Source organism: Perognathus longimembris, chromosome 5, assembly GCF_023159225.1.
Source record: "Perognathus longimembris pacificus isolate PPM17 chromosome 5, ASM2315922v1, whole genome shotgun sequence".
NCBI classification, from domain to species: domain Eukaryota; kingdom Metazoa; phylum Chordata; class Mammalia; order Rodentia; family Heteromyidae; genus Perognathus; species Perognathus longimembris.
Window position 1 is genome coordinate 78,135,036 of NC_063165.1, and position 14,373 is coordinate 78,149,408.

Sequence of the window (14,373 nt, forward strand, 5' to 3'; positions counted from 1 at the left end):
CCTGCTTCTTACTCATTTTCTACCTCTTTTTCATCTGTCTCCCATTTCTCCCCTTTCTTTACTTCCAGTGCACTCTCTGAGCTTCGGCTGCCTCTTAAGCGTGTCTCTTCACCTCCATCTGTCATGTACACATAACTCAACAACCCCTGAGAGCCCCCTTCCCGCTCTCTTTCCCTCCCTCTATTGTCATTTACTTTCTATGGTTTCCTTCTTTTGCACAGTTATCTGAAAGCTCTAGAAGTATTTGATGACTTAATGATGGGAAAATTATTTCTGTAATCAGATTTTATGTTTGTGGTCTCACACTCTGGTGGCCCAGCAGGATTAGAAATGAGCATATAACTTATAACACATTCTAAATTTTAACACTAAGTACATATTTTATATTTGTGACTTTACCACCCGGTGTTTGAAATTCAGAAATTTAAATTAAAATGTTTAAACAAAATACAATCCAAAAGGAGCAGTTTAGCAGAAATCTACTTTGATTGCAGTAGGTGTCAATCATCCATTATTCCATTTTAGTCATGCTGTTTGTTATTTTCCTACCTACTAAAATATAGAAGTTATTTTGCTTTATATAGTTTTGAAAATATCTTGGCGCTTTTCATTTTAGTGGGAAATATAAAAGTTCATCTTTACTATTAAATATAAGCATTATCATTTCAAGTGAAGTGAATATCCTTATTAGAGCTGATTTTCTTTTGCTTGTAATTGAGTGCCTTTTATATGATGTGTTGAAAATGTTCATTAGCTTACATTTGTTATGCAGAAGGGGATTTCATTGTTACTTTTCTACTTTTTATACTATGCTCTAATCAATCTTACTCTCTCTATCATCCTCCCTTTCTCTGCCCTTCTTTGTTCTATATAATAGATTCATTTGAATTAACTTCATAAATATCCATGAAAACATTGTCCCTCTAATTGGTTGGTATCCACTGTTAAAACTAGAAATATTGTGGGACAAAGAATGTAGCTATTTATAATGATATCTATATCTATACCTATCTACACCTCTATCAACTATATGCATTTGTTTATACTTTAGTTTCATTGTCCAGTTAATCACTGCTTCCATGGAGAAATTGGATTGACTATTATGTATTGGCATTACCTCTTCTAATCTATGACTCACATCTTCCATGTGGAGATTTTAGTAGAGTTGCTTGATTTTCCACAAATAAATTTGTTTGGCCTATGAGTAGAGAAGAGATTACTCGTAAGTTCTAATAACTGAATTTAGTTTTCTGAGAATTTCACTGAGGTCCTTCTATAGTAGGTGTCGTCTCATTTGTAGGCAAATGGAGATCCTCTCTATTGCCTAGAATCTTGTAGTCATATGAGCAAGCTTTAAGGCCTTTTCTAATATATGTGTTCAGGTGTGTGCTCTGTGTGGCTGCATCATTTTAATGTATATATTTTGAAAAAGTGCTAATGGAGTGTGTGGCACAATCTGGGTACATTTCTGAGTGAAACGTGACTCTGTGATTGCAAAGCTGGACAATAAAATCAGACCCTGATACCAGAGAAAATCATAATTCCCTCAGTGACCCTCTGCTCAGGCATGTTATTATTTTTAAAACACTTTGTGCCTGAAAAGTTTGCTTAAATAACCAAACGATCTTTCCATGGTTTGATGTGTATCCATAAGTACAGCTAGCATTTTATACCCAGATCTTTATTGCAATTTTTTAAAAATTTTAAACATTATGCCTGCATAACTGAGAATTGTTAGAATATGATTTTTTTTTCTTTTGTGAACTTTTTATTTACCTATGTATTTCCTTTTGCTGGTACTGAGGTTTGAACTTAGGGCCTCACAGTCTTGATCAGCTTTTACTACTCAAGGCTGGTTCTTTCCCATTTGAGCCACACCTCCACTTCTACTTCTACCCCCTCTTTCCTGGTTAATTGGAGATCAAAGTCTCTGAAATTTGTCTGCCTGGACTGGCTTCCAATCGCAAGTCTCAGATCTCTACCTCTTGAGGAGCTAGAATCATTGTGTGAGCTACTGTCACCAGACTTCACCATATTATTTTTTATAGGTTTTGTGTTATACATAATAAATAGATAAAAGTAATTGACTTATGTATGACTTAGTTAAGGGCATAGATGACTTGCTTCTCTTGTTAGGAACATAGTCAGCTCTTCAACCTCGGGTTAATAATAAGTCGGTTGTCATTTACTTAAATATTAGTACTTATGAAGTATTATCCTTCTTTTTGTTTGACTAGACTGAATTTGATTTAAAACTTCTCTACTCTAATGATAGGAAGCAAAAAGAATGAATATAATCAGGTGGGCAGGAAAGAGATCTCCAGCAGTAAAGCAGAGACCACAGAAAGTCCAAAGATCATATGAGTCTGCATCTGCTGTTACATTGTTTCAATCAGTATGATTTAGGATATACTGGGCTGTGTTTGATTTTCAGTTTCTGAAAATCTTTCTCTTATTTTATATATTTTATGTCTTTCAAGTATGTTTCCAGTTTTCACTGAGGACTTAAATTTCACACAATGACATGAAATAATTATTATAAGTATAAAAATCCCCAAAGAAATGAAGCCTTGCAAATAGAAAAATAATTGAAGTAATTATTTTGTCAGGTTCTTAAGGTAATTCCTAGCTTCTAAAAATCAAAATCTATTTAAGAGTCCAGTTATTAATTAACTTAGATTCACAGAAAGGGATATTTATAAAACTCCTTTAAGGATTAAATGTTTTAACAATTTCATGTTGAGCCAGAAGTATATTAAAAATTGATAGGCTAGTGAGGGTACAATAAAACTTTATGAGTAGGTCAATATATACCTGGCAATTCCCCTTAATCATTATTGTAAGAGCTTTACCCAACTCCAGTACAACATAACAAATATACCAGGTTATGAAACAAGGTAAGCCCATGGAGTTTTTTTCTATTGCTTCTTTTATGTTTTAAATTACTATGTTTTGCCTTGGTTCACATTAGCTATTCTCTCATCTTTAATTGTAAGTCGTGAAATAATATATTGAAGTTGGTATATAAAATATATAGATGTTTATACTAAATCCAGAGGACAAGCCTTCTAATTTTTATGAATATGAAACCATTTTCTTCACTCAGTTCAGCAATATAAACTTTGTGAAACATAAGTAGTATCTTGACAGTTTTCATTTAGATTTTAATATAAAGGAATATAGGATTGAAAATATTTTTTAAACAATGAGAGGATAATTTTAATATAATGAAGTATATTTGAGAACCTATATGAATAGAATAGGATGCCACATTTGTAAAACATTAATAATGTCTATTAGGTATTATTACTTTTGAGAGGATCTTTAATTAGTTGTACCAAGGAGTTACCGTTCAATAAATCAGTTTATGGATATAATGTGTCATTATCAACATCAATGGTTGCATCCTTTTCCCTTATCCTTTCCCAACCTTACCCCTCCTCGCAATTTTCTTAATTTTGTAGGTTATATATGGATTTTTTGACTCTCTTTTCTTCCCTCCTTCTCTTCATTTTTTTAAGATCAGTCATCCAGTGACTGTCTGATAAAAAAGAACTGATTTTAATAGAGATAATCTGCTTATAATTTCCCTCAGAAAATTTACTTAAATTTGCTATGATCTAAAATATGATCACTGTGATTACTACCTACAGTAAGTAAATAATTTTAGTGCTTCTTTGTTTGTAAGTATTCATGTGACTAATTTATTTTGGTCCATGAATTTTGTTCTGATTTTTCTAGGTAAGGGAGGGTTTATATGGCAATACTATGCATTCCTTCCCTTTTCCTTTAGTAAATGAAAAGCACAATGCTTTCTAATGGTTTCTTGAGGCCAAAGTAGGACTTTGCTTTGGGGAAAACCTTATACTTTCTGAAAGTGAAACATTAACTATGACCAAATTCCTATTCATCGAACATTGTAAATAATTAGGTTTCATTGTTTAAAAAGCTTCTTCATTCATCATGTTTTGCATATAGTTGACTGTATCGTTTTACTAAGTTTAATGTCTTTGAAGATTATTGATATTAAAAGAACAGTTTAGCTTATATACCCTTACCAGGAAATTCTATAGTGAAACTAAATGCTGTTCTCCAATACTCGCTAATAAGTGTATGAAAAATTATGCCTGGAGCTGGGCACCACACCTGAAAGCCTAGCTACTATGGAGGCTGAGATATGAGGATCTCAGTTGGAAGCCCATACAGACAGGAAAAAATATGAGATTCATACCTCCAATTATCCAGCCAAAAGCTAGAGGTGGAGCTGTGGCTCAAGTGGTACAATGCTAGCCTTGGGATAAAGAATTCAGGGACAGCACACAAACACAACAAAAATCTTGGCCATATTCCTACCACTGCCTATCCACACTCATATTTCTTCTTTTTAGGACTGTGATAATCTAGTGACAAACACTATTATACTAATAAATATAATGCACTTGCTGGTGTGAGGGAAAATGGAGAAATATTAGATTAATTCTGCCTCTGAGACCTGTATTGGGATCACACAGGCATTAACTTGAACTCACCTAGCTGAGTCAGTGGTAAGTGGGCCAAGGGAGATGAAAAAGCAGGCAAGACGGATTGCTATCCAAAAATATGTGGCAGGGTTAGGGACAGGACGGGGGTTTATTTCTGGACCTACTTGAAGATAGAAATCAGTAGAGTTTACTGACTGACAAAAAATGTGGGACAGGAAAAAAGAGCTTTTCAAGTTGTAAAACCTGAGTTCAATAAGCAACTCAGGACCACAGGGGGGAAGAATACATGAAACCAACATTTTAAAAAATATATATCATGAGAGTTCTGGGCAGCTATATGCCAAAATACTAGAAACCCATGGAGAATTTACAAGAAGGAAAAAAATAGGTCTCTATGCCCCAAATTAATTTATGAAAAGTTAATAATCATGGAAGAGTTCTTTGTTAATCTAGAGTTATAAATCATCCATGTACTCCCTGAAATGCATACATTTTCCAAATAAATATGATTTATATGTGTGGTTTTGTTTTTGTATTTTACTTGCTAGTTCTTTTTCAAAGAGCTTGTGGTGACAGAGTAGAAAATACTCTAAAATACAAAAAGCCCCAAACGTATACTCTATTTACAACAATTTATATTTGCATTTCTGCCCACAGTATTGCTGTAGGATAGCAGAATTTGAAATGGATCCATGCCACTTAGAGTTGCAGTCCTGAGTTATTTCATTCTGAAACATAATTTATTCCCTCTGCGTATGGCATTTTGAATCAGAAAACCATGCTAAGAGCGCTTGTTTCATAGAATTAAGGATGACAATAAAGGAGCATAGTACAACTAGATGTTTTCTTTATTTTAAGAGGTTCTTCAAAATGAGAGTGCAAGAAAGCTCAGCTTGGTATTCTCACTCCTCAACTTTTCTATGTTGAAATATCATGTGATATACCTGGTTATAACATTTCTTTTTATTATTTTTATTGTCAAATGATGTACAGAGGGGTTACAGTTACATGCTTGTTATACTTGTTACCCCTTCCGCTTTTTTCTCAGATCTTCCCTCCCCCAACTCACCCCTTGCTTTCATCCTTTTTTTATAAACCTTCCCAATGATGGACATCGTCATTCTAGTCTACAATGCTTATGAACTCTATGATTATTAACAATAAAATAATTCCTTCCAGTTCATGTGATATGTACATGTCTTTCCCTTTGCTTAATGTAATCTGTGGTTATTAGCATTTCTTTTCTTTGTAGTTGTTCGTGTTGCTTATGTTTTGATCATTTTGTCCTGTCTTAGAATAAAAGTTAATAAAGCTGTCTCCAGGTTTGTTTTTATTATGTATATATTGTATATAAAATATGATATATATACATATATGTACAATTTTCTACTTGATTGTGGTTGAGGATAATTATGTATTTTACATCTAACACAAACTGTTTTCTTTTTCATAGATGGCAAGGAAGAAATTTAGTGGATTGGAAATCTCTCTAATTGTCCTCTTTATAATAGTTACTGTAATAGCTGTGGCTCTAGTTGTTGTTCTAGCAACTAAGACACCAGCTGTTGAAGGTAAGCAATGTAGGAATATAGTAAAGTGATAGTAAAGTTAACTCAGTAATAGACACTGATTTAAAGAAATTAACCGTGCTGGGTGATTTATGTAGAATCAGGTGCTAGTGGGACTTCTCTACTTCTCTACTTTTGTTCCTTGAGAAAAAGAATAGTAGAGGAATAAAAAGGTTAACACAAATGGAATAATTGCCCATTGTGACCAATGAGATTTTCCTTACTAGGGGAACCCAAATTTTGCCTCTGCCTTGCAGAAATTTGCAAAGCATATTAGGCATGTGAATAATTTGTTTCTTTGTCAGATATCTGAGAGAGAAGTTTTATGATAACAGGAAGCATAGGATAGGCTAATCGAGGCAAGAGAGCTTAATATTTCTGTCATAATTTAGAATTAGTTAATCTTCGGTGTACCACCAACTCTGCTATATCTTCTTTTTCCCATGCCCAAATAATGGTACTATTTATGCCCTCACAGAATATGTCCAATGCCATTTTAACTAATTTAACTAGTCATTCACCAGAAAACACACTGGTAGGGTTTCTTTTCTGAAGCAAAATGTTATTTAATTCTTAACTAAATTACCGTATTTTCAAAAGTAGCTGTCTTTCTGAAGCATACTGAATAAATGTGTATGATTTTCTGTGCCAGACTTTTGACTTTGTTTTCAAGCACTGTAATTGATATGGATAGTTAGAAACAATAATATATTAGGGTTTCTATTTAACCCTTTCAGGACTGAACTGTATCTCCTATTAATTTTCCCCTGTGTCATGATAAATGTTTGCCAGCATTCAGGACTGTGTTGGTCCAGGTGTAGGTTTATATGCTCATTTTTAGCTTATTTCTCATACCTTGCAGCATGCTGTACTCATTCAGTCTTTAAGGGGTTTACTTTACAAACTGTACGCATGTAAGGTTTATTAGCAATAAGACAGAAAATTGAGCAAGTTTATACTATAATTTTGTTGAAAAAAGGAATCTTCTCAGTTCCATATTTCATCCATGCAAAACCTGCAATACAGGCAGTTTCAATGAATAAATAAAAAGGACATGTAAAACATGGTTAAAAAAGAAAAAGAATGGGAGATAATGTGTTCCATTCTAACTGTGGTTAGCAATTTAAGTGTCTTTTATTGGTTTATCTTTTTCCAGTAGAGGAGAACTCAGTATGTAGTAAATGCTCAAGTTTATCTTGTACATTAATAGAATATTCTTCCTTATATAGAATTGAGTTCAATGTTTTGATTACTTCTTCAGACATTTAATCTGTACTTGATATTCTCTTCCACGTAATTTCTTCCTCCTACATTTCTTGTCTCATTTTCACCCTTTTCTGGGTCGATGTTTCTTCATCTTCTTTTTCATCTGTAAAACACAAATTGTCAATGCACCGTGAACGTGCATTTTGTACCTTTTGCATCCTGTTAAATGGGTGCCGGGACCCCTGTGAATGTGTTTTGTTTTCCTGAATGGTTGGCAAGGATTTATACAGTTATGTGTTAGCCTCTCCTTGCTACAGTAAAAGATTTTTATAAATTCTGTCTTTTAACTATATAGTTACTTTTCAGGGATAGTTTGAATTGCACAGAGACACAATGATTATTAAAACAATATTCAGAATATGAAATAGTTTTGAAGAGCAAAGCCAATTAAAATCATGTTTTATGTTCTTAAGATTGTCCCTAGATTTTCAATATCAAAGACTATATACTATTATAAAATACTAATTTTTTTTTTTTTTTTTTTTTTTTTTTTTTTATTATCAATTGAACATAAATTTTTTTTTTTTTACAAGGTGCTGTGCAAAGAGGGTGTAGTTACATAGTAGGGCATTGTGTACATTTCTTGTGATATCTTACAACCTGTTTTCCCATCCCTTGTCTAGGTCAGGTAGACCCATATGCAGTATACAATGTATCAAGCACATATACAGTGTTCACAGACTTGGTCTCTACTGTCTCTCCATCTCCCTTTGTTAACAGTCATATATCAGGGAGATCATGCCCCTTTGTTTTCTGTGTTCTAGGCTTGTCTCACTCAACATTATTTGTTCGAGTTCTGACCATTTCCCTGCAAATAACAATATTTCACCATTCCTAATCGCTATGTAGTATTCCATTGTGTATAAGTACCATATTTTTTGGATCCATTCATCTGTGGAGGGGCATCTGGGTTGTTTCCAAATTTTGGCTATTGTGAATTGTGCTGCGATAAACATGGAAGTACAAATGTCCTTTTGATATCTTGGGTTTTGCTGTTTAGGATAGATGCCTAGGAGTGGTATGGCTGGGTCATAGGGTAGGTCTATATTGAGCTTTTTGAGAAACCTCCATACTGTTCTCCAAAGTGGCTGTACTAATTTGCACTCCCACCAACAATGGAGAAGGGTTCCTCTTTCCCCACAGCCCCTCCAGCATTTGTTGTTTCCTGAGTTCAGAGTATAGGCCATTCTAACTGGGGTGAGGTGGTATCTCAGGGTTGTTTTTATTTGCATTTCCTTTACTAGCAGGGATGTTGAGCATTTCCTCATGTGTTTCTTTGCCATTTTTATATCTTCTCTTGTGAAGTCTCTCTTTAGCTCTTTTGCCCATTTCCTAATAGGTTTATTGGGCTTGGAGGGGCTTAGTTTTTTGAGTTCTCTGTAGATGACAGATATCAGGCCTTTGTCTGTTGCTGTGCTGGTAAATATCCTTTCCCATATCGTTGGCTGTCTTTCTATTTTGGTGGCTATGACCTTAGCTGTGCAGAAACTTTTTAATTTGTAGTAGTCCCATTCGTTGAGTCTTTCCCCTATTTGTTGTGCGCCTGGGACTCTATTCAGGAAGTTCCTTCCTGTGCCTATAAGTTCTAGTGTCTTTCCTACTCTGTCCTTCAGTAGTTTCAAGGATTCAGGTCTGATGTTGAGGTCCTTGATCCATTTTGAGTTGATCTTGGTGCATGGTGATAGGCTTGGGTCTACTTTGAGTTTTCTGCATATGGCTGCCCAGTTCTCCCAGCACCAGTAGTTGAAGAGGCTATGTTTATTCCATTGTATGTCTTTAGCTCCTTTGTCGAATATCAGTTGGCTGTAAGAGTGCGGTTTTATTTCTGGGTCTTCAATTCTAATCCACTGGTCTTCCGATCTGTTTTTATACCAATACCATGCTGTTTTTGTTATGATGGCCTTGTAGTAGAGCTTGAAGTCTGGTATGGTGATACCTCCTGCACTATGTTTTTTGCCTAGAATTGCTTTGGCTATTCTAGGTTTTTTGCTGTTCCATATGAATTTATGGATTGGTTTCTCTATTTCAGTGAAGAATGTGGCTGGGATTTTGATAGGTATTGCATTGAATTTGTATAACAATTTGGGCAGTATGGCCATTTTCACTATATTGATTCTGCCTACCCATGAGCATGGGAGGTCTTTCCATCTCCTTGTGTCTTCTTTGATTTCCCTTATTAGATTTTTGTAGTTTTCATTGAATAGGTCCGTCACGTCCTTGGTTAAGTTGATCCCTAGGTACTTTATTCTTTTTTTGGCTACTGTAAATGGAATCGTTTCCATAATTTCCTTTTCTGTTTGTCTATTGCTGGTGTACAGAAAAGCTGCTGACTTTTGTGGATTGATTTTGTATCCTGCTACTTTGCCAAATTGGTTTATTAGATGTAGGAGTTTGGGTACTGAGTTTTTTGGGTCCTTGAGATATAAGATCATGTCGTCTGCGAATAGGGATAACTTGATTTCTTCCTTGCCGATGTGGATCCCTTTGATGTCCTCCTCTTGCCTTATTGCTATGGCTAGGGATTCCAGTACTATGTTGAACAGAAGTGGGGAGAGTGGGCATCCTTGTCTTGTTCCTGTGTTTAGGGGGAATGATTTAAGTTTCTCTCCATTTAATATGATATTAGCAGTTGGTCTGTTGTATATGGCTTTTATTGTTTTGAGGAATGTTCCATCTATTCCTGTTCTCTCCAAAGCTTTTAATAGGTATGGATGTTGTATTTTGTCAAAGGCTTTTTGGGCATCGACTGAGATAACAATGTGATTCTTGATTTTAGTTCTGTTTATGTGGTGAATTACATTGATTGATTTACGGATGTTGAACCATCCTTGTGACTGAGGGATGAAGCCTACTTGGTCATGATGTATGATATTCTTGATCACTTTCTGGATCCTGTTAGCTAATATTTTATTGAAGAGCTTTGCATCTGTGTTCATTAGTGATATTGGTCTGTAGTTCTCTTTTTTTGTTGGATCTTTGCCTGGTTTGGGGATGAGTATGATATTAGCTTCGTAGAATGAGTTCGGGATTTTTCCCTCCGTTTCTATTTCGCGGAAGAGTTTGAGGAGTATTGGAATTAGCTCCTCACTAAAGGTTTTGTAGAATTCATTGGTGAATCCATCTGGGCCTGGGCTTTTCTTAGTAGGGAGGTTCTTGATTACCTCCTGTATCTCACCGTAAGTTATTGGTTTATTTAGTTGATTTATTTCTTCTTGGTTCAGTTTGGGCAGTTTGTACTTCTCTAAGAATTGATCCATTTCTGTAAAATTATTGTTTTTTGTTGAGTAGAGGTTTTGGAAATAGCTCCTTATGATTGTTTGAATATCGTGTATATTTGTTGTAATTTTTCCTGTGGAGTCCCTGATTTTACGAATATGAGTCTCTTCTCTTCTTTTTTTTGTGAGTCTTGCAAGGGGTCTGTCAATTTTGTTTATTTTCTCAAAGAACCAGCTTTTAGTCTTATTTATTTGTTGAATGGTCTTTCTATTTTCAATCAGATTTATCTCTTCTTTAATCTTTGTAATCTCTCCCCTCCTAGTCGTTTTAGATTCTGTCATTTCTTGTTTCTCCAGTTGTTTTAGTTTCATCGTGAGGGTATTCACCTGCTCTGCTTGCATTCTTTTAATGTGGGTACTGAGTGCAATGATCTTGCCCCTCAGTACTGCCTTAGCTGTGTCCCATAGGTTTCTTTGTGATGTGTTTTCTTTGTCATTGTGGCTTATGAATTCGTTGATTTCATCTTTAATTTGATCTGTGGCCCAAGTGTTGGATAGCAGCGTGGGGTTTAGCCTCCAAGAGTGTGTATAGGCTCTGTGGTATCCTTTGTTGTTGAGGGTTACCTTTAATCCACTGTGATCAGATATAATACATGGGATGATGTCAATTCTTTTGTATTTGCTGAGGTTCTTTGTGTGGGCTATGACGTGGTCTATTTTGGAATATGATCCATGGGCTGCTGAAAAGAAGGTGTATTGGGTCTCTGTAGGGTGGAAGGTTCTATATAGGTCTGTTAGATCCATTTGGGCAATGGTGTTATTTAGGTCCTCAGCTCCCTTACTAATCCTCTGGGTGTTGGATCTGTCTCTTGGAGAGAGAGGAGTATTAAAGTCACCCACTATGATTGTGTTTGCATCTATCTTGCTCTGTAATTCTGTGAGAATTTGCTTGACATATGTCGGGCCTCTTTTGTTCGGTGAGTATACATTTATCACCGTGATGTCTTGATTCTGGATTTTTCCTTGTATCAATATGTAGTGTCCTTCTTTGTCTTTTTGAGTGGACTTTAAAGAGAAATCCAGCTTGTCTGAGATCAGGATGGCTACACCTGCCGTTTTGGTGGGTGCATTTGCTTGGTAGATCTTGCTCCATCCTTTCATTCGAAGCCTGTTTTTGTCCCTTGCTGTAAGGTGGGTCTCTTGTAGACAACAGATGTCAACTTTTTGCTTGCGGATCCATTCTGCCAGTCTGCTCCTCTTGATCGGGGAGTTTAAGCCATTTATATTTAAAGAGATCAAGGATAAGGGTGTTTTTTCTCCTTCCATTTTCTTGTTGGGCTGTTTTTTCCTGTTGTTTTTTTTTTTTCTTCTTGTCTTTAGTGAGCTTGTGTTTCTGCTGGACTTTGGCTATTGAAGTTTCTTTCTGAATCTGTCTGTGTGTCTTTTACGATCTCTGTTGGGTGGGCTTCCCCTCTTAATATTCGCTGTAGGGCTGGTTTTTTATTCACATACTCCTTTAGCTCCTCTTTGGTGTGGAAAGATCTGGTTCTCCCTTCGAATGTGAACTCCAGTTTCGCTGGATATTTGATCCGAGGTTGTAAATTGTTATTCTGAAGTACTTGGATGGTGTTCTTCCACTCACTTCGAGCTTGGTAAGTTTGTGTGGATAAGTCGGATGTTATTCGAATCCTCTTCCCATTGAAAAAAGTTTCCTTCTTCGCTTTGGCTGAATTCAGAATTTGCTCTTTAATCTTGAGGTCTGTAGTCTTGAATATTATGTGCCTTGGGGTGGTTTTCCTGGGGTCTGGCCTGCCAGGTGTCCTATAGGCTTCGGTTACCTGGATGGGGTCCCCTGTGAGATTGGGGAAGTTTTCTGCAATAACTTTATTGAGAACATGATTAAGCCCTCTGCTCTGATATTCGGCTCCTTCTTCTATTCCAATTATACGCAGATTATATCTCTTGTCTTTGTCCATTAGTTCCTGGAGTAATCTTCCCTGAAGCTTCACCTTTTCTTGGAGTGTGGTCATTTTCTGGTTGTTGTCAGCTGCTTCATCGTCCAGGCGAGAGATTCTGGATTCCATATGGTCCACTCTTTGTGTTATGGTTTCAATTGCGGAGTTTATGGATGTCAGAGAGCTATTCATGGTTGTCATATCAGCTCTGATCGTGGAAATTTCTTCCTTTAAAGAGTTGTATTTTAAATCTATTTTTTCATGCATTTCAATTCTCAGGGTGTGGAGATTTTCTTTAAAGGCGGCTTGCATTGTATCCATTTTTGCTTCCATTTCTTTAAACGAGGCTTGCATTGTATCCAGTTTTGCTTCCATTTCTTTCTTGGCTTCCTGGGTGTCCTTCCAGATTTCCGCTCTAAACTCCTGGAATTGTTTTCTGATTTCATTTCTGACGGTTTCGATCATTCCTGTTAACATGTCCTCATTTGCTTTTTTATTCTCCATCTCCTCTCCAGTCGTGCTGCTTTTTGGAGCTGGCGAGTTGGCTTGTCCTTTGATGAACTGAGTTATGTTTCTTTGTGATTTGCGCATCTGGAAGTCTGTGTAGATCTTCCCTCCCTTCTGTGTAGGCGTGTCTGCGTCAGCAGGTGCTGTCGCTGTGGCCCCGCCCACCAGTGCAGGGCACGCCTATCAGAGCGGGCGCTTTCGCCGGGGCCCCGCCCTCCTGTGCACTGTGAGTCCCCTACAACAGGCACTTAAGTGGGGTCTGCCTCCCAGAGCGAGCCCTGGGTTGTTGGGTTGTGCTTGCGCCCTCCCGCGAGTCCGTTGGGGGGGGGAAGCAGTATGTGTGGGGCCCAGTGGGATCGACTGTCCGGGTGTGGCTTGGCACCCTCAGACCTCGCCTCCGCTGCGAGGAGGGGGAACGAGATCAGGCTCAGGTGACCCTGCTGGGCTGGTATTGCCCACCAGCGCCTGTGATTTTAGTTGTAAGAGTCCGCAAGGTCTAGGCGCCTCGGGTGGGGCTTGCCCTGCCGGCCGTCCCTGGCCCCTGTTGGGAAGGGGACGGGGCCGGTTCTGCCAGTTCAGGAACCTTTGGGGGCTTGGGGCTGTTCCGCCCTTCCCCTGCTAGACTGGCTTCCCAGTGCCTGCTGGGAGCTTCCCGCCTGATTTGGGGAATCTTTGTTCCCACGGGAGTGGGGAGGGGGAGGGAGGGAGATATATCGTCTTTGTCGGGCTTGGGTCTCCCGTTGGGGGAAGGGATTATGGGGGACTCACTTTTGCTGCTTTGTGTGCGTGTCCCGCACCGCTGTTGGCCCTTCAGGGGTTGGCGAAGTGTCGTGGTGGCTCCCCCGTTCCCTCTTTCTGCCGCGCTGGGTTCCCTTGTCCGAATCCGGTGTGGACCCGAACTTCTCGTCGCTGCTGGGTGTGTCTTGGTCCGCACCCTGCTTTGTGTCCGTGGGGTCTCCCGCTATATGGATTCTGCGCTCCTGGCAACCTGTCTGCCGATCGCCGGGTTCCCCTTTCCCAGCCTGACCCTGTTTGGGCCAGGGCCGGCTGGTGGGGGGAGGGTGCCCCGATTAATCTCCGGCTCCGTGTAGGTTTTCGGTTCTTCTTTTTTGCTCCTTTTTGTTTTCCTGCGTTTCTCCACTGCTTCTGGATGCTGGTTTTGCTGGGTTCTTGGTGGAGTGTTGGGTGTTGGAGTTCCCAGCTCGCTATTCAGTTGGTGCGAGTCGGGGTGCCTCCCTATTGTCTCGGCGCCATCTTTCTCCCCCCTAAAATACTAATTAAATATTTTTGATGACTAGGGCTTACGTTTGTGAGACTACCTTATGACTTAATTCATCATTTTAATTATAAATTGATGTAATCGTTCAGCATCTACAATCCA

General features: G+C 38.0%; 1 protein-coding gene across 1 annotated transcript in view; it reads left to right on the forward strand.

Moving 5' to 3' along the window:
• Positions 1 to 5,934: 5,934 nt before the first annotated feature.
• Positions 5,935 to 14,373, forward strand: part of Si (sucrase-isomaltase) — a 99,248-nt gene continuing 90,809 nt past the window's right edge. The window contains exon 1 of the mRNA XM_048345852.1: positions 5,935 to 6,052. Coding sequence (XP_048201809.1) covers positions 5,935 to 6,052 — 118 coding nt within the window. The remainder of the gene's footprint in view (positions 6,053 to 14,373) is intronic.